The 20,054-nt window shown below is 41.1% G+C and overlaps 1 protein-coding gene across 6 annotated transcripts in view; it reads left to right on the top strand.

The window, feature by feature from the left end:
* The window catches only part of ARHGEF9 (Cdc42 guanine nucleotide exchange factor 9), a 153,294-nt gene that overhangs the window by 81,071 nt on the left and 52,169 nt on the right, over positions 1–20,054 (top strand). For all 6 annotated transcript variants that reach the window (XM_023525014.1, XM_011383361.2, XM_023525012.1 and 3 more), the window contains 2 exons: positions 3,157–3,348; positions 11,244–11,423. In XM_023525014.1, coding sequence (XP_023380782.1) covers positions 3,274–3,348; positions 11,244–11,423 — 255 coding nt within the window. In that variant the 5' untranslated portion in view covers positions 3,157–3,273. The remainder of the gene's footprint in view (positions 1–3,156; positions 3,349–11,243; positions 11,424–20,054) is intronic.

Genomic DNA, 20,054 nt, shown 5'->3' with positions numbered 1-20,054 from the left:
GAATTCCAGGGTAAGAGATTTGGACTTGAGAATGAGAAACTATTGAGGATTTTGGCGTATAGGAGTAGCCAGTCAAAGTGATAGTCAAGGAAATTGGTGTGTGGGAGGGATTGGAGCTGGGAGATCACCCACAGAACTCACCTAGCGAGTGGCGGCCATGGCAGTAGGCATGGAAAAGGAAGAGATGAGGACCAGAGGTATTCTCTGATTTGGAAAAGACTCCCAAGAACTGAGGGAGGAGGCAGTAGTCAGTTGTCTTGCTCACTCTTATGTTTCTCAAAGTTAGTGGTTAGGCACATTATAGTTCCAAAGTAGGTATTTGCTAAATTCAGCTGCATTAACCAAACCTTGCTTAGAGTTCAATGAAGGCTGAGGAAAATAATCTTCAAGTACTCTGAGAGTGCTTCCAGGAAGGCCTTCCAACTTGCCAGACTCTGGCCATTGTTTTCTTTCTTGTCATCCAGGAGCCCATGTGCACTAATTGCAGTGTCGATGTAAAACATTTATGAACAGGTATGCATTAGCCTACACAGGTAGTTGGTCAGGGGGTTGATACGGTATTCTGGGCTGACATTGAACCCAGGAAAGATGAGCTCATGGGCTGACCTGTATCAATGCACTTTGACATGCAGGCAGACAAAGGCTTTCATCTACACAAAACAGGAAGCTTTCAAGAACAGAACATAGAGTTTACACCAGAAATTCATAGCCTCAGACCCAGGGGACAGTTTTTTGGACCCTGGGCCTGCGGCACAATTGTGCCTTACATAACAACTTTTTACAGGCTAAGAAACATCTTCCCTTAAATGTTGGCTCCACAATGGACAGAGATTTTTATGATTTATTGTTGCTGTATCTCCAGTATCTGGTACATAGTAAACATTTAACACAGACTTAATGAATGAATCTACCAGTGATTCTTTCACATTAAAGTAGCATCTTAACCCAACTAGTGAGCTTATGGGGTTGTTGCAGTGTAGTAGATTAAGGTGTTATGTTTTCAGAAGCTCCTTATGAAGGGTCCTGCCATCCAGACCTTTAGATCTTGCCAGAAGGAGCTTCACCACTGGATTTTGTGTAATCTGCATCTACCTAGTTGCAGTTGCCTTTCTTCCCTTTCATTGTTATTTGAAGTATGGCTTGAATCTAAATTTAGTTCTGTCTTTACCCATCTTTTTACCCATCCCACCCCCTGCCAATATTCTGGGCTCCTTCCCACTGGAACTGTTTCAAAGAATCATCTCATTTCAGCCATCCGAAAGCCAATATTTTATTTTGACTTGACTATTTTAAACTCCTGAGAAGAAAAGAAATGGTTCTTATCTTTTAAAGACTTACCTATTGTACCCATTTCATAACAGAAATTAGCTTGCTTTGTGAGAAGCTGGGAAAAACTAACAGATTATTAGAGGATGAAGTTTTTATTGTTACAAATGGATGGTATCATGTATATGATGTGTTTGCCTCAGTGCCTTAGAATCACTTTTTTGAACAGATATGTTTCTTGAATAATCATCCCTCATCATTGCCTATTGATTCTATTAAAGGGCAGCTATTAGCATATCGAAGACCCAAAGCTCACCTTTGGAAGCTTGAAAGAGGTTCTGGGTGGAGATATATATATTTTTTACATTTGGCGGTATATGCAAAATACATTAAAATGAGTGAGTACTACTTGCTTAGGACTGTGGCAAATAAGTAGAATATATGCTGCTGACATCTCTAAATTCGTGAATGGTAACTATGCTCCCCACCCTCTGTGAGGCAAAGGGAGAGGGGAGAATACATAGAGTTGGGAAGTAACTACTGTCCCTCTAGCTTTATCCCAAAGCCTCTGTCCCACTAAGGCCAGCCACCAACAGGGTTTTCTGGAGCCAGAAATAGGAATGCATCTAAATTGTTTCTTAGCTTCTTGGGGCTAGAATTTGGACAAAAGCTGGGAGTATGGAGGAGAAAGATGGATTGTTGAATAAAGTGGTTGAGAAAACTGGCAAGCTGTTTGGCTAATTCCCCTGGAAGATCTTACCACTCTTCTCAGGTTCTCACCCTTCCTTCCACCTCCCCTCCATTTTTCCTTCTTCTTAGGACTGGAGTGAAATTAGCCATGTCCCTGATTTAAGTTAAGTCATCTCAGATCAAGAGACTTCTTACCCAGCCTCTCCAATGGAGGTTTTTTCCTTTATCCTTTGCCTTCATGATTTGAAATGGTTAATCTCAACCTCTACCAACTGTATCTAATTCTGACAAGTCTAATAATTTTCAGCTTACCTTGTCCTAAGCCATTCCCTACTCCTTTCTTGTCTTCCTTAGAGCCGGCGGCAAAAGGTGATAGCACCATGATTAAGAGCACAGACTCTGGAGTCAGTTTGCCTGGCTCCTATCCCAGCTCCTCTACTTTCTAACTGTGTGACTTAGGACAAATTTCTGAACTTTTCTGAGCCTCAGTCTCCTCTTCTGTGAAATGGTGGTAATAATGGTACCTGCCTAGTAGGACTGAATAATAAACTTCATTGAAAATGCTTAGCATACTGATTGGTGTATAGTAATTGTTTAGTTAACAGCTGTTGTTATTATGTAGTATGGAGACATTTTTTACCATCTCCACTCCAACTTTGAGGAAGTAGAGATCTTTGCACATCCAAGGAATTTTACAAAAAAAAATTTAATGATTATTTGCACATCTTTTGATGGAAATCAACGCCCAACGCCGTTTTTGATATGCCCACTCCAGTATCCAACTTTGGTCCCCGTGCTCATAGGTGCTGTGATTGACAATAATCCAGCTATGGCATGTAAGATGTATTGCTTAATCCTTATTTTTGACTCATCTGTGCTGACTCGATATGCCCCAGCATGAATGAATTCTACTTGCCATAACTCTTCTCTCCTCTGAAACCGCCTTAGCCAAGAAGTCTCTTAGAAATGATTTAGTCCTACCTTTCCCCATTGTCCATTTTACAGAGAGGCATAGAGAGAATTAGACTCATGCCTAGGATCAGCAAGTCACCCTAGGGCCAGGCCTGGCATTCAGTTTACAGGGATCTCTGGTTGAAGGCTCTCTGAATACCAGACAAATTTAAATTAACCTTTTTCTACTTGGCTAGAAACTTTTCAAAGAAGGAAGCTAATCCATTCTTTTTCTGCCTTCTTCCACAGCTCTGGGTGAACCAAGAGGATGGTATAGAGGAAGGGCCCAGTGATGTGCAGAATGGGCACCTGGACCCCAACTCAGACTGTCTCTGTCTGGGCCGGCCTCTGCAGAACCGGGACCAGATGCGGGCCAATGTCATCAATGAAATCATGAGCACTGAGCGTCATTATATCAAGCACCTCAAGGACATTTGTGAGGTAGGCCCAGCTATGATAGTGCATGTGTGGGCACTTAGGGTAGAGTAGAGGGCATTTCTGTGAAGAACCAACAACCCCCTTGGGCCTTTCCTGTGACAGTCCCAAGATGTAAGAAAGAGAGCTTAACTGGCTTCCTAGATTCTGTTCATCAAGTGAAATTGTTCCTTGGGGCTTCTCAATTTCTCTCTCTCTCTTTCTCCCATTTCTCTATCTACCTATCTGTCCAACTTTCATATTCATGTTCTCCTTTTCTCTCATTCTTTCCCTATACCTCCCTCTCCCCCACTTTCCCTCCCTTCTTCCTGTTCCTTCCTAGCTCCCCTGAATCTCTACCCCAATCCTCTTGGCTTCTGATCTAGCTGTCGCCACTCCATGGAAGGGCCTGACCTCATTCATTAAAATAAAACACATCTCCCTTTAAGCCTGTAGTTCAAACTTGAATGTGCACCAGAGTCTCTTTGGGGAGCTTGTTAAACATAAAGATCCCAGCTCCTTTCCACTGCCCCCTAAAGTTGTGAATTCTCAGTTTGAGCATCTCTATGTTTAACAAGCATCCCTGGTGATACTTATGCTTCTGGCCTTCCTCCCACACTTGGAGAACGCTGGTTTGGGGTTTGAACAGAAAAGAGCCTAGGGAGAGAAATACATGAGATAAAGGCTGAGTGGCCAAGTCTAAGCTCCTTCAGTATGCCACTTTGCTGCCTTCCCAGGAGCTGTGGCTCCACATTCCCTAACTCCATCCCTTCTATCTCTCTGACCTGAGTGAAGATGAGAGCCCTTTTCCTCACATTCCCTTGAGCTAAGCAGAGATAAGCCGGCATTTTCAAAGGACATTTTACTAAACAGTGTGGGGAAACTAATGGGAATTGGAGTAAAGAATGTTTTTAAAAGGATCTCGCTCGCTCGCGCTCGCTCGCTCTCTCTCTCTCTCTCTCTCTCACACACACACACACACACACTATAGAATTCTTCTTGACCCAGGGAAAACTATTTTGAATATTTTTATCCCCTTCATTCCAGATGAGGGGGTCAGGTCCTACTTTCTGTCCCCCAGCCTTGTTGAGTGCGGCCAGGGCCTAGTCTGTAGTCAACAGTACAGCTCTAATATTTTTCAAAGTTTTTGTTTCTTTAGAGGAGTGCTGCTCAATAGAATTTCCTGTAGTGATGAAAATGTTTTATATCTTCACTCTTTAATACAGTAGCCACTGGCCAGCCATCCGTGGCTGTTGAACACTTGAGATGTGGCTAGTATGACTGAGAAATGGAATTTTAAATTTTATTTAATTTTAATTTAAATAGGCACATGTGACTTATGGCAACCATATTGGACAGTGCAGCTCTGGAAAGATCAAGGTCCCAAGAACTGTGGACCTTAACTTTCTTCACTTCAATTTATTTTCTCCTTCCAGGAAGATTAAAGGTTATTTTCCCTCTCCATGAGGCAGTAAAGTAGAGTGGAAAGAACAAGAAATCTGGAGACATGGGGTGCTGGCTTTCACATCTTAACTTAGTCACTAATTAACTTTGTGGCCTTGAAGGTGCCTCCTAATTCTTCTGACCTTCGATTTTCTGATTTGTGCAGGGGTTTCATTCTAACAACCTCAAGTTTATTGATGAAATTAAGTAAACATAATATTGTAAGCATTTGGGAAAAGGTAGTTTTCCTTTCTTTCCCCTCCCTTTTTATCTATTCACCCATCCTTCTATACCTCTCTTTTATCTTTATCTCTTCCTCCTATATTCACACAAATGGCTGATATATTTTTTTTTGTAAATTACCCTCTGGAATGTGCTATGTATCTTTGGGTATTAAACCACTGACATGTCATTTGTTCAGCAAACATTTAGTAGAGTGCTGCTCTGCGCTAAGCCATAGACATAGCTCCTACCCTCAAAGTGTTCTGTCTTAGACCAGCAGTGTCTAAATCACTTGGGAGTTAGTTAGAAATGCAGTCTTTAGCTCTACTCCAGACCTACTGAGTTTGAATCTGTATTTTTAACACAGTTCCTATTTGACTTACAATACATATTAAAGTTTGAGGAGAACTGCTGTAAAATGATAGGTGTCTTATAATATAGAATTTGTAATATAGGTAAGTACAGTCTGTTGTATACCCAGCAGCTGAGGGATGCTGTCAAGACCCTAAGTCAGGTCATGTATCACTCCTCTGCTCAAAACTCTCCAATGGCTCACTATTTCTCCCTGAGTAAAAGCCAAAGTTCTCTTATTACTTATACATCTTTGTGTGATCCACTCCTCCTTACTTCTCTGACTTCATCTCTTGCTCCTTTCCTACATGTTACTATTTTTCTAGCCTCACTGGCCTCTTGCTGTTTCTTAAAAATGCCTGGCATGCTACCCCCCCACACACATACACACACAGACCTTTTACATTGGCTTTTCCCTCTACCCAGAGCACTCTTTCCCAAGATGTCTCCTTAGCTTTGTCCCTCATCTTTAAATCTTTACTCCTTGAGACCTTTACTGACCATTCTACTTAAAATTGTAACTTTGTACTATGTCTCCCCCTTTCCTACTTTATGTTTCTTCATTGTACTTATTGCTATCTGGCATATTATATATTTTGCATGTTCATGTTTGTATACTTACTTATTGTCCATCTCCCCTACCAAGATGTAAATTCCATAAGGAGTGGGGATTTTTACCTGTTGATTTACTAATGTATCCTCAATACCTAGCATGGTGCCTGTCACACAGTAGATGCTCAATAAATATTGTTGAAAGTCAGAATTAGATATAAGTGCTTTAGCAGAGTACATTCACATCATATTCCTTTTGATTTTCAGACAGGACAAAGGTTGTTACTGTTACTCCCATTTTCTAGATCCGAGAGACAAAATTACTTTCCCAGAGTTCTCAGGCATGGGCCCACTTGGAGTCCTATAGTCTTAGAAGGATCTTCTGTTTCCAAACTCCAAAACATCTTGCCCTCTTCCTACAGAGCACAGGGTAAAGATAGCAATGCAAGTATTTGTCTTTCCAGAAGGGGGAGTGTTATTTTCCTTCTTTGAGGACTTGCTCAATCCAGCCAACCCATGCAAAGCTTTTGTTGGCAATCTGCTGGTTTTGTATTTCTTAATTATTCTTGGTGCTAAAGTTAAGGGTTTAAATGAGAAATCTTTCTTTGTTCCCACCCTACAACCACAGATGTCAAAGGAAGGTTTAGCTAGAGCAAAATAAAAGTGGGGGAAACTGTGTCTATCTGGACCAGAAGACAGCATTTTAGCCCAGGGATGTGTCACCTCTAAACCAAAAGCTGTGAGGAGGAATATGGTTTGTCAGAAAGAGCATCAGACTCATAATTGAGAATCTCAGGTTCAGGTCCCACCTTAGTCACTGACTGGCTGAGGAAACTCAGGTGAATCTTTTCCATCCTGAGCTTTGTTCCCTAGCTCTAAAATGAGTGGATTGTAAGAGTTGTGCTTTAAGTGCTGTCTGGATCTTAATTTCTCTGATTCTGTCACTAGAGAAAGCTGTGGTAGTGATCCAGGTTACTTCTTCATTTCCTGATGTTTCCTCCTTGGAAGCATGTCTTACTCAGGCGTGAATGTTAAAGTGGCATAATATACTCTTTCTGTAGTTCAGGGGAGAGCTCTAAACACTTTCTACTCTTGTGCTGTTGAGGGGAAATGGGGGACACTACATTCAGTATAATAAAAGCCACTATTTATTAGAGCATACACACACATATTCTCTCTTCCTCTCTGCCTCTTCTCCCTCTCCCCCTCCCATCTCTCCTGCTCTCTTGGGAGAAGGAAGTACTTTACAAACATTTAAGTTACAATACCCTCATTTTACAAATGAGGAAGTAGGAAATAAAGTCAAAACCATTCAGTGAGGCCAGTAAGAGAAAAGATCTTTTTAAATGAGTTCTCTGCAAAAGATGCCATTCTTCTTTCTAAATCCAGACAGTGGGATAAAAGAGTGTTGGCTTAGTTCTAAGTCACCTTGACCAATGATTGGTGATATTATATCTTGTAACCTTATAACTCATAATCAGGGAAACTGAGGCATAGGGCAAGGGAGGCTAAAGATGTCTTATAAAGTTGCTTCATCTTCCACTCTTGAGGAAGATAATATCAGTCATCCCATACCTGTGAAATAAATTCTGTGCTCAAATTCCTCCAGAGAAGCTGGAATAGCTTTCCTTGGTCATTTGTATTACTTTCTCATTCCCTTCACCATCAAGATATTCTTCTTTAGGCCTGAGTTTAGCTTCATGCTGTAGTTTCAAGTCGTTTTCATTTGATACGTTTATATCCTATATCAAGGCACTAATTCTAGCTCAATGCACTAGTTCTAGACTTCTAGATCAACCTTTCTGGGATTAAGAACAGAGTGAAATAAATACACAAATTTTCTTGACCATTACCATGGAAATGCTAGGGCTAATTCATGCCAATTGTGACTGATGTGATAATTCCCACAGTACTGTTAGCTACTGTGTGGCCTGCCTTCCCACCCATGCCTACTTACTCCTAGGAGGCAGAGGTGAGACTCTCAGAAACTGCTTCTGTTGAATCACTTCACTCCTACTGTCATATCACCCTATTCTCTCTTAATATTCAGATGGGGTTAGAGGGTATTCAATGCATGCTTGACAGTAAGAGCCACAGACCCCTTCTACTCTCTCTGCCCTGTGACAAGTCTTTAGAGACTCCCTAAGTCTTTTCTTCTCCATGACAAGCAGCACTGGTTCCTTAAACCATTCTTTACGGTGTTGCTTTTCAGGACCTCTCGACCCCACTCTGGCTCTGTGTTCTTTTCTCCAAGTTCCTCTGAAAACAGGGCTCAAATTTGAATGCTGCTCTCCTGTGGTGGTAGGACTACCTTCCTATTCCGTCTCTCATTCTACCTTCTCAATCTGTTTCTTCTTTTTTTCTTCTATTTTAACCAGAGGTTTTATTTATTTATTTTTTCCCTGAACCTCATTATCTATATCTTCATTTTTTTTGGCAGTCACATTCCACAGCCTGCTCATCTTAAATTTACATATCCTCAAAAATGAGTGAATGAGATTGACCCCTAAGCCAAACCTTTGTTCTTCATTGTTGTGGAAAATTTGATAAAGTTACCAGTCAGCCAAAGAAAGAGGATGAAAAGTGAAGGCAAGACTCCAGCATACTAGTTATCTCTCCTGGCCTTTCTCCCCTAGGAAGCCCAGGAAGTTGCGTGTTATAAGGGCTAAAGGTAACATTTTGGGGTTCTCAGACTACTATCATATTCTTGTATCCCATTTCTTATTTCCTTGATAAGGGCAGTTTCAATTATTTGTACTCCCTTTCTGTAAGTAATATATCTTAAACACTAGGGTTAGAGATTTTGAGAGAACATTGGATTCTCCCCCTTTCCTTGATAACATTGTATTCGAGGCAGCCTTCCTAAGGCTGTATTTTCTTTATACTCTCTGTCAAAGACTTTTCCCCCATTTTTAACCATAAAGATGATAATAATAATAATAATAATAATAATAATAATAATAATAATAAAACAGCATTAGAGGAATTTTGAAAATAGGAACAATTAACTAGAATCCACAAAATTTAAGAGAACTCTTTCCATTTTTGCATAATTCCTTCAAGAATGTCCATATGTTTATGTATTTAAAGAGTTGTTATCATCATGCCATAGCATTTTGTGTCCTGATCTTTAATGTTATATCATAAGCACTTTTCCGTGTTTCTAGATAATTTTCCCATTCATTATTTTAGTGGCTTTGTAATATTTCATTAAGCTAAATGTACCAGCATTAGCTTTAAAGAAAAACAGTTGACAAAACACTCTAGGGTCCTGTCATCCTCTGGGCATTTCTCCTAATATATAGCTTAATGTTCTTTTGTTACATCACACATAGCATAATAGAAAACAATGTGCTTGACAAATGGCAATGAATAGTATATTTGGGGAATTAGGAAGTTGCACTGACATCTCTATTTCTTCTTTCTTTTACAGAGCCCACTTTTTTTTCTTCTCTTTCATTTCTATCATGTTCCATACTGATGTCGAGATCTAGTATCCTTGCTGCACTTTGGGGATTTGATGATAATTTATTCCTTGCCTGAGACCTTTCAAATGAGAATAGTGAACAAAAGTATTAAGTACTTCCAGAACTGGCTCCTAAGGATGAATGAGGTGTCCCTGACAGCTTCTTTTGTTTCCCAATGTGGTCACTCACTGATACCTACTACTTACCCAGATGTGACATGCTGATGTGACATTGTTACCAGTTTTTTTTTTTTCAGTTATGCTCACAGGCTTACCTTAGGGAGAAAAAGTGGGAGCAGGGGTGAAGAAGTCTTTGCCTCCTTGCCTAATGTCAAGATGGAAAGTTTCCTGCCAGTTGATATGCTCATTCCCTGTTCCACTGTAGCAAATATACTTCCAAAGGTGATAGGATGAGAAAGAGAAGGAGAGAGAGAGGGAAAAAAGAGAGAGAGACAGAGGAAAGCACACCTTGGGAGTTAGATATTTGGCAAGGAGGGGCCTATAGAAATTTACTGCCTCTCTGTAAGTCAAGGAAGGCTTCCCAAGGAGGCAGAATTTGGGGAGCTAATTCAATAAAGATAGTGGAGCTAAAAGGGTATTCTGGGAATAGAGTGCAACTTCTTCCTGGTCAGGAATTGGACATGAATGAATGCAGAACATCTTGAGCATGCCAGTCAATGAGGGCAGCAGCCATTAGTTAAATAAATGTCACCATGGGCACAGACTATCAGTTTTCAGACTGTTTAAAGACACTAATTAACAACTGAAATGGAGTGTGAAAAGAAGTAAATGAAGTGAGATTTTGGTAGAGATTAGTAAAGGACATTGAAGCCAGTGATGAGGATCTTCCTGGAGTATATATGCCTAGATGACCTAATTGTAAGCTGTGTTAGGAGAGACAAAGTAGAGGTAGAGATAGGACCAGAAGTGGTAAGTCAGTCACGACAATGCTCCTCATTAACGACTCAACACTTAAGAAAGGTGTTATGAAAATTGCATTTAACTTTCAGATGAAAGCAAGTGACCATAATTCATTCTCACCAAGAAAATCTTCACATGCTAATGATTTGCAATGAGGACAGTGACCATTAGTTAAAAATCTACACCAGGAGATTCAAAATGGAACACTATGGCTTTTTTTTTTTATTTTGTCTTACAGTGTGCCCTGAATCCGATTGTGTTATCTCAGTGCTCTCTTATTAAACCAAGAATCTTCTATTGATTCTTGCATGTTATCAATGGCTAGCTGTATTAATTTATCTATTTATTCACAAATGTGTCCTGAATACTTACCCTGTTAAAAACACATGCCTGGACACTTGTGGGCTTGTTGGCTGAGCTCATCCAAATGATCTCTCTTGGCCAGCTACCTTAGATGGCTAAGACATTGCTTTAAAGAATGGTTTGGTTTTGTCAATCTCTGTTTCCTTTTGGGAACTTTTCCTGATGGGGCCTCTGTTGCCATATTGTTGTCAATGATATGAAGATCTTTTGAATTGGTCCTATAAGAAATAGAACTTGAGATATATGAATAGATCCAGCTAAAGCAATAACTACTAAAATGAGTGAAAATATTTGTGCTTAACCAGCTTGTGAGAGAGTTCTCTATGTCTTTTGGGGTCCTTGTCATAGAGAATGATGGGGAAAGCTCCATACTCTGGAGTCTTTGTACTCTGAAGACCTTTGCTTGACATCCATCTTTCTTAATTACTCACTGGTGGAGTGGCTTCCTTCTTTAAATCTCAATTTCCTCGTATGAAGAAAAATGAAAATGATTGTTCTCTATCTACTTCACAGAACTGAAATGAGGCTCCCAAGTGCTTAGTAAGTGGTAAAGCCCTCAAGAAATCAGAGATATCCTCAGCCTGGGCTTTTTCTTTGTCTGTAGGGCTACCTGAAGCAATGCCGGAAGAGAAGGGACATGTTCAGTGATGAGCAACTGAAGGTGATCTTTGGGAACATTGAAGACATCTACAGATTTCAGATGGGTTTCGTGAGAGACCTGGAGAAACAGTACAACAATGATGACCCCCACCTCAGCGAGATAGGACCCTGCTTCCTGGAACACGTAAGCATCTTCCTCTTTGTGGGGAGGGTTTTGAGAGAGGTTAGAAAGTAGTGGAAGGAGTATCTGAGCTGTCTGGTCCTTCTCAGCTGCATTGTCCTGTGGTAGGGTATGGATTCCTCTCTGACTCTGATGGTGACACCTTTGCCAGGGTATGAGGACTCTTAGGAAGGCACTGTGATTTGGCCTAAGACTCTTTCTCTACCTTTCAGCTCCATTTTAAGGCACTGTGATTTGGTCTAAGACTCTTTCTCTACCTTTCTGCTCCAGACAGTTACCAGTAGGATTGTTCTTCAACTTCTCTTTCCCATTCCTGTTGGGTTAGTTTCCATGGGACCCACTGTTTTTGGAAGGACTCTGAAATTATTCACTGCATGGAGAATCCAGGAATCTGAGAAACAGGAGAGGCCATGGTCAACATGAAAGTAGGCCTCTTGGTCTCCCATTTAGGGGAGAGCACTAGGATAGGAGAAGTGACACGTGTAGGAAAAAGAGATCATATGACTTAGAGGAAGGAGTACTAAGAACTGGGAAAGTGAGGATTTGAGTTCTGTGTCTGTAATGACTGGGTATCTTTGGGTAAGTCCCTCACCTTCTTTGGGCCTCCTCATCTGGAATATAAGAAGGTTTCACTCTATAGCCCGATGGTTCTTTTAACATCTTTTGATTCTCATTCATAGATGATCTAATTGTTTTTGATAACTCTTTATCCCCTTTTTATAGAGTGTTTTTAAAGAGATAATATGTGCACATGATACAAAATTCAAATGGCATATAAAAGTGTGCAGCTAAAAGTAAGTCTTATTGCAAATATCTCCTGCTTTACTTATGGGAATGTGTGTTGGGGGAGATATCCCTAAGACTATCCCTATGTTTAATGATTTGCTAGAAGGACTCACAGGACTCAGCATATAGTCATACTCATGGTTATGATTTATTACAGCTAAAAGATACAAACCAAAATCAGCACAAGGAAAAGCCACATGTGTTAAGTCTGGAGGAAACCAGGCTCAAGTTTCCAAGAGTCTTCTCTCAGTGAAGTCACACAGGTTTGCACTTAATTCCCTTTGCAATGAGATGTGACAACACATGTGAAATGTCTACCAGGAAAACTCATTAGGGACCCATTGTCCAAAGTTTTTAGGTGGGGGGTGGGGCTGGTCATGTAGGCACCCTCTGCCTAGCATGTACCCAAATTCTAGACTCTAGGAAGGAAAGGAGGTTTCAGTATAAACCACATTGTTTGTACAAACAGTTTAGGCACAGTGAGCCACCTTTGTCAGGGAATGGTAAGAATCTTCTTGAGATCCAAGTTCCAAGATGCCAATTAATGGTCATCATTTCAAGCAGGTCTTTCTAAGGATAGCAGTCATAGGCCTGATATGTTAACTCTTTTCTGCACAGTATTTAAACCAGTTCAGCCATTCCAGAAAGCACCTTGGAAGTACTTGTCGAAGTTAAGCATGTGTATAACCTAGTGGTTTCATTCCTGAGAATGTATCCTAGAGAAGTTCTTACAGAGGTCTATGAGGGAGCACTTACAAGGCTGTTCATTGCATGGCAGTGTTATGCGTAGTGGAGTGCAATTAGAAGCAATTTAGGTATTTATCACCAAGGGAGGGATATGAAACAGACAGAGGATGCCTACTGTAGGGTACTATGTAGCAAGAAACAAAGTAAATATGTCAACATTATAGCAATGTGTATAGATGTCATAAACATAGTGATGAATAGGGTAAGTAGAACATAGAATAGTGGTTCTCAGTTGAAGCCTGCTCTATGCACTATAGGGTGTTTAACAACATTTCTGGTCACTACTCAATGGATGTCCAGTATTAACTATCCCTACCCCAATTGTGACCAAAAAAAAAAAAAATGTCTCTAGACATTGTCAAATGTCACCTGGGAGACAAAAAGGACCACTGATCTATTGAAAGAATAACATTCTCTTACCACTTAATCTGTTTGGAATTAGAATTTTCATATGTTAAATGAACATTGCATTGCTAGGATAAACCCTACCTAATCATGGTGTATTATCCTTCATGTAGTAGTTTGCTTTGAAAAAAATTGGATTGTTTACTCTTTTATTAATCAGTTCTAGGATTTCATTTTTATCAGCTTTTATTAAGGTATAATTACATACAAAATTCACCAATTTTGAGTGTATAATTAGACGAGCTTTAGCGGATGTATGTAGTTGTGCACCTATCATCATAATCAAGATATAGAACATTTCTGTCACTTTGTCAAGCGCTCTCATTTCCCCTTTGTAGTCAATCTCTGCTCCAACCCTTGGCCCTTGGCAAATACTGATCTGTTTTCTGTTACTGTAATTTTACTTTTTCTATAATGTCATATAAATGGAATCATATAGTAGTAACCTTTTGTGTTTAGTTTTTTTCACTTAACATAATACCTTTGGTATTTATCCATGTTGAATGAATCAGCAATTGGTTCTTTTTATTGCTTAGTAATAATCCATTGTTTGGATATACTACCCATCCACCAGTTCATTCTACGACACCTGGGTTGTTTACTAGGTTGTTCACATCTGTGGGATTACTAGGTTGCATGGTAAGTGTTTAACTTTATAAGATACTGACAAAGATACCATTTTCCAAAATTGCTATACCATTTTGCATTCTCACATCTAATATATAAGAATTTCAGTTGTTCCACATGGTTGCCAGCATGTGGTATTATCAGTATTTTTTTTATTTTAGCCATTCTAATAAGTGTTTAGTGATATTTTATTGTGGTTTTAATTTGCATTGACCTAATGGCTAATATTGATCATTTTTTCATGCACTTATTTTCCATCTGTATAAAATCTTTGGTGAGGTGTCTGTTCATGTCTTTTGCCCACCATTTTTAAGTAGATTATTTTCTTATTGTCTAGTTTTAGGAGTTCTTTATTCTGTTTACGAGTCCTTGGTCAGATTTATTTTCTCCCAGTCTGTGTCTTAGCCTTTCATTTTCTTAACAGTGTTTTTGAAAAGCATAACCTTTTAATTCTTTAAAATCCAATTTATTATTATTTTTTTTAAGGTTCATGTTTTTGGGAGTCTTTTTAAAGAAATCTTTGCCTAACTCAAGGTCACAAAGATTTCTCCTATTTTCTTATAGAAATTTCTTACATCTAGGCCTTTTTTAATTTCTTATATTTAGGTCTATGATCATTTTTCGAGGTAATCTTTCTATATGGTGTAAAGTGAGGGTCAAAGATAATTTATCTCCTAATGGATATCCAGTGTTCCTGCACCGTTTGTTGAAAAACTATTAATTCTCCCATTGAATTACCTGGGCACCTTTGTCAAAAATCAATTGATCATAGAGTTCCGGTCAAGATGGCAGACGAGGTAAAAGCGAGATTCACCTCCTCTCAGGACCGCATTAAAGTTACAACTAATTTATAAAATAATCAACGTGGAAAATCACCTGAACTCCAGCTGATCATAACACATATGTCTGATGATAAAAAGGAGCCACATCAAAGCTGGTAGGAGGCGCAATGATGCGAATCAGGCTGGGCCAGTGCCCACAGATGCAGGTGTAACACTGGGAGGGAGAGTGTGGCTTCAAAGGTCCCCCATGAAGAAGGGGGACCTCCTAGTTCCATATGGGGGCTCTCCAGCCTAGGGTTCCAGCCCAGGAAAGGAGTTTCCAAAAAATCTTACTGTAAATATCAGTGGGGATTCTGGCCAACCAGGTAAGATGGAAGGTGACTGAAATTCCAGACACCACTTTAAAGGGCCCAAGCACAGCCTCTCTCACTGAGGGACACACACCCTGGGTGCCAATGGAGGCACGGAGCCTCGTGCAAGAGTCATATGGGGAATGACTGCATTAGGTGGCTCCAGAATGAGGGCTGGACAGGCAGTCACCATTGTGCCTTAGTTGGGCTCCCATACAGGGCAGTCTACAGATGGGTGCCAGCTTGCCTACACTGAACCCTCCACCCTCGTGGCCAATTTTGAAGCTGCACTTGCCTGGGGAGATCAGCCTGCCCTACCCAATCCACAGATTCCTTGGAGCAGCTTGTCCCCAGGAAGCTGCCTCTTCCCTGCCCCTTTCCAAGGCCAAATATTCAGTGCAGGCAGCAGACCTCAGCCAGTGCTGTGAGCTCATTTCAGGTAAAACAGTTTCGGGTAGATCATTGCTGCCAACACGTGCTTGAGTTGATTGTGGAGATCTGTGAGCCAGTCCCAGTCAGCAGCTGGTCTTCCTGTGATTTGTGACTTTTTCGGGGGTATACGGATACAAAAATTATAGCAAGACTGAGGGTGTAATGGCCTGATGGCCCTTGTCTCCCTAAGATCCAGCCCCAACCAACCCACGTAGTGCCCATGGCCTGTTGACAGGCAGCCACCCCCACCCTGCCCTTTCTTGGGGCTGAGCATTTTGCACAGGCAACAGACTTTAGCTAGAGCAGTGCATACATTTCAGGGAAATCAGTTGTGGGCAGACCACTGCCGTCTTCATGAGCTGCAATATCACTTGGGGGGATTGCAGGGGTCTATAGGACTGCCCTCTACAGCAGCTGGTCTCACTGGTTTGTGACTACTGTGAGAATACGTAGACACAGAAGTTGCAGCAAAACTGAGGTTGCATTGGCCTGACAGCCCTTGTCTCCCGGAGATCTAGCCCCACCCAATCCACAAAGTGCCAGCGACCTGTTGACAGGCAGCTGCACCGACACTGCCCCTTTTCACATTTGTGCATTCTGCACAGGCAGCAGACCTTGGCTAGCACAGTGTGCAGATTTTGGGGAAATCAGTGGCAGGCAGATCACTGCTGCTAGCATGAGATACGGTATTGCTTGGGCAGATTACAGTGGTTTGTGGACACATTCCAGATGGCACTGGGTCTTGCAGTGATATGTGACTTTTGTGGGAACCTACAGCCCCAGAACTGGCAGAAATCTGGTGCTGTATAGGCTTGACAGCCCTGTGCCTCACTGAGATACTGCCCCAACTAACCCACAAATTATCTGTCGCAAGCCTGTTTCCAGGGAACCCAGTCTCATCTTCTGATTGGGACAAGCATTCAACAGCAAACAGTTCGTGGGGCCTATGCAAAGCCCATGCATCCCAGGAGAAACTTTCAGTGGCGGGCCACAAACTCCTGCCCATGAGCTTCAGTAATTCTCAAACAGATCTTGGGTGTTTGCAGGCCTGAAGAGGGCAGCGACTGGCCTCGTTGTGATCCGAGACTTTCACAGGAAGCAAAAAAGACACCACTGGCATGTAAACTGACACTACAGTGGCAGGGAAAAATCTCAATAAATCCAGGTGACTTCCTGGGACCCCAAACCATACAACGTGCATAGCACCCAGAGATTCTTCCAGTAACGGAGTATTATGGGCAACTGACAGGCAGCCTCAGTACTTGAGAAGCATTGGTCCTTTTGTTAAACCACCCTAGACCTGGTACTGTGGGTAACTAGACCGCAGCTTACAGCATTATCTCTTCCACTTACATATAGATCCAGCATAGGCAGCAATCATCTGTAGATTGTGCTGTAGCTGTCACTAATCAAAGGCAGTTGCTGACCTTGGCCTACTGGGGACTCCCTCCCAAGGGGCCACAAAACTAAAACACCTGGAGGCTGGCACTAGACGACAGAGCAACTCCTCACTAGCCTCATAAGTGGTACACATAAAGGGTGGTCTCAGAAAGTACACAAGCCTGCTAGGGCAAATCACACTCAGTGGGGTCAGCCCTTACATAGCAACTCATACCTTGTGGGTGTAGCCAATTCCCACAGTTAGTCAGCCCGAGCGTTAATCCCATCCACTGATGTACTAACACCAATAAAGGCTTAGCTACAACAGAAAATCACAACCCATACAAAGATCCCATCCAGAGCCCATGGCACAGGTGATTAGTGAAAGTGGGCCACACAGGACACTTTCCACATAAGGCCATCTGGCCAAGGTTGAGATATGAAACAAATCTTAACACATAGAAATGAACACAGGCAAATAAAATGATAAAACAAAGAAACATGCCACGAATGAAACAATAGGTGAAACTCCAGAAAATAAGCGAAATGAAATGGAGGCAAGCAACCTATCAGAGGCAGAGTTCAAAATAATTATTATAAGGATGCTCAGTAAAATTAGAGGAAGAACGGAAGAGCTCAATGAGAACCTCAACAGAGAGATAGCATAAAAAAGGACATAGAAACTATAAGAAAGAATCAGACAAATGAATATAACTGAAAGAAGAATACACTAGAAGAATTCAATAATAGATTGGACAAATCAGAAAATTCAGCCAACTAGAAGACAAGGTAGCAGAAAACAGCCAATCAGAACAGCAAAAAGAAAAAAAAGAGTTTAAAAAATGAGGATAGTTTAAGAAAATTCTGGGACAATGTAAAGCGTAACAATATCCTCATCATAGGAGTACCAGAATGAGAAGAGAGAGAGCAAGGAATTGAGACTCTATTTGAAGAAGTAATGAAAGAAAACTTCTCTAACCCGGCAAAGGAATTAGACATACAAGAAACGCGAAGAGCCCCAAAAAAGAATTCAAACAGATCCACACCAAGACGCATTATAATTAAAATGCAAAAGGTCAAAAACAAAGAGAAAATCCTAAAAGTAGCAAGAAAGAGAGCTGAAAAAAAAATGGTGTAGATGATGTAGGCTCTGTTCATCCCTCTGGCGACCAAATCAAACTTGTGACGGAAACAAGAAGCAAAGAGCAAGGAATAATCGCCTGGGATCTAGATGAACAAGTTATACAACTAGGAAGAAATCTAAGAAATCACCCTGCAACGGGCAGAAGGCAGGATGGAGCAAGGACATGAGACTGCCTGGTCTCAAGCGGCTGAGTGGGATGGAGCAGTGGCAGAGGCAGACGCCTCTTAAAGGGGCCGTGCCTGTGAGTGGATTTTCCCGGTGATGAATCTGCTCACTGTGAACACCAGTGCTGATTTGGCTGCACTCAGGGGACACCAGGGACTTACAGGGAGACATTGTTGGAGTGAGGGCCCAGGTGAGACTCAACTCTGTTCAGAAGTGCCAGCAGTATCCATTGTTCCTTGTCGAGCCCTCCCCAAACCCCGTGTGTGGACACAGCACTGCCATAGCACTGACATCATCAAACTGGATAACAGAGGTCACTCTGCCTAGAGAATTCCCTGAAACTCTGCCTCCCCCAACTCACGGCCCCACCCAAGCCACATCTAGGTATAGCCTCAGCGAGTCAAATGCTTCTTGCTGAGCAGCATCTAGACTCACATTGGAGGCAGCTGGCCTTGGTTTCTGGTGTGGCCTTTTGAGGCAACTATAAGCATAGCATCTGTGGATTGCTTGCTAAATCTTAACAGGTGGGCCCAGAGGGGCAGAGGCGGGGGATAAATTTGGCCTGCAGCTGAACTCCTCTCAGGACTGTGCCACTGGACACCTGCTTCACAAATCCACACTAATAAAACCGGGAGGCTTAGAAGCATTTCTTCATACATAGAAGCAGACATGGAAAGGCAGCCAAAATGGAAAGACAAAGAAGCAGAAACCATATGAGAGAACAGAACAGAGATCCAGGAATAATGGAGTCAAGTAATCTAACAGATGCAGAGTTCAAAACACTGGTTATAAAGATGCTCAATGAACTTTTGGGAAGGGTAGATGAATTCAGTGAGAACGTCAACAAAAAGATAAAAAAACATAAAAATGGAAATGAAATTATAAAAGGGAACCAGTCTGAAATGAGGAACACATTATCTGACATGAGAAGCATATTAAATAGAATAAACAAAGGAATAAAAAAAAGTGAATAAAGAAGAGGATCAAATGACCTATCTAGAGGATGGGAAAGCCAAGGACACTCAATAAGAATGGCAAGAAACAAGATGCTAAGACTATGAAAATAATTTAAGGAGCATATGGGACACTATTAAAGGTCAAAATATCCATCTGATAAGCATACCTGAAGGAAAACAAGATGTTGAACAGCTGTTTGAAGAAATAATGATGGAAACCTTCCCTCACCTGGTGAAAGAAATGGGCATAAAACCTCAGGATGCTCAGAGATCCAAAAACCAGGGATCCAGAAAAGCCCACACCAAGACACATAATTAAAATGTCAAAGGTTAAATACAAATAAATAATCTTAAAAGCAGCAAGATAAAAGCAGATAGTTACTTATAAGGGGATCACTCATAAGACTGGCAGTTGATTTCTCAAAAGAAACTAGGCAGGACAGGAGGGCTTGCTATAAAATATTTGACATGATGAAGACCTAGGATCTACAACCAAGAGTACTTTATCCAGCAAAGCTATCATTTAGAGTTGAAGGACAGATAAAGAGCTTCCCAGACAAAAATAAGCTAAATGAATTTATCACCACCAATCCAGTATTACAGGAAATATTGGAGGGACTTCTTTAAGAAGAAAACTTATGTATCAAAAACGGGAATAAAGAATGGTAACAACTACATGCCTATCAATAAGTACCTCAAATAGAAAAGAATTATGTGCTCCAACTAAAAGATAGAGTACACGAATGGATAAGAAAAGAAGACTCCTACATATGCTGCCTACAAGAGACTCACTTCAGACTAAAAGACACACACAGACTAAAAGGAAGGGGATGGAAAAAGATATTGCTTTGATGGGCTTA

The sequence above is a fragment of the Pteropus vampyrus genome, unplaced genomic scaffold (assembly GCF_000151845.1).
Source record: "Pteropus vampyrus isolate Shadow unplaced genomic scaffold, Pvam_2.0 Scaffold516, whole genome shotgun sequence".
Taxonomy (NCBI): Eukaryota; Metazoa; Chordata; class Mammalia; order Chiroptera; family Pteropodidae; genus Pteropus; species Pteropus vampyrus.
The sequence above is the reverse complement of the archived record's forward strand: the minus strand, read 5'-3'. Positions and strand labels throughout refer to the sequence as shown.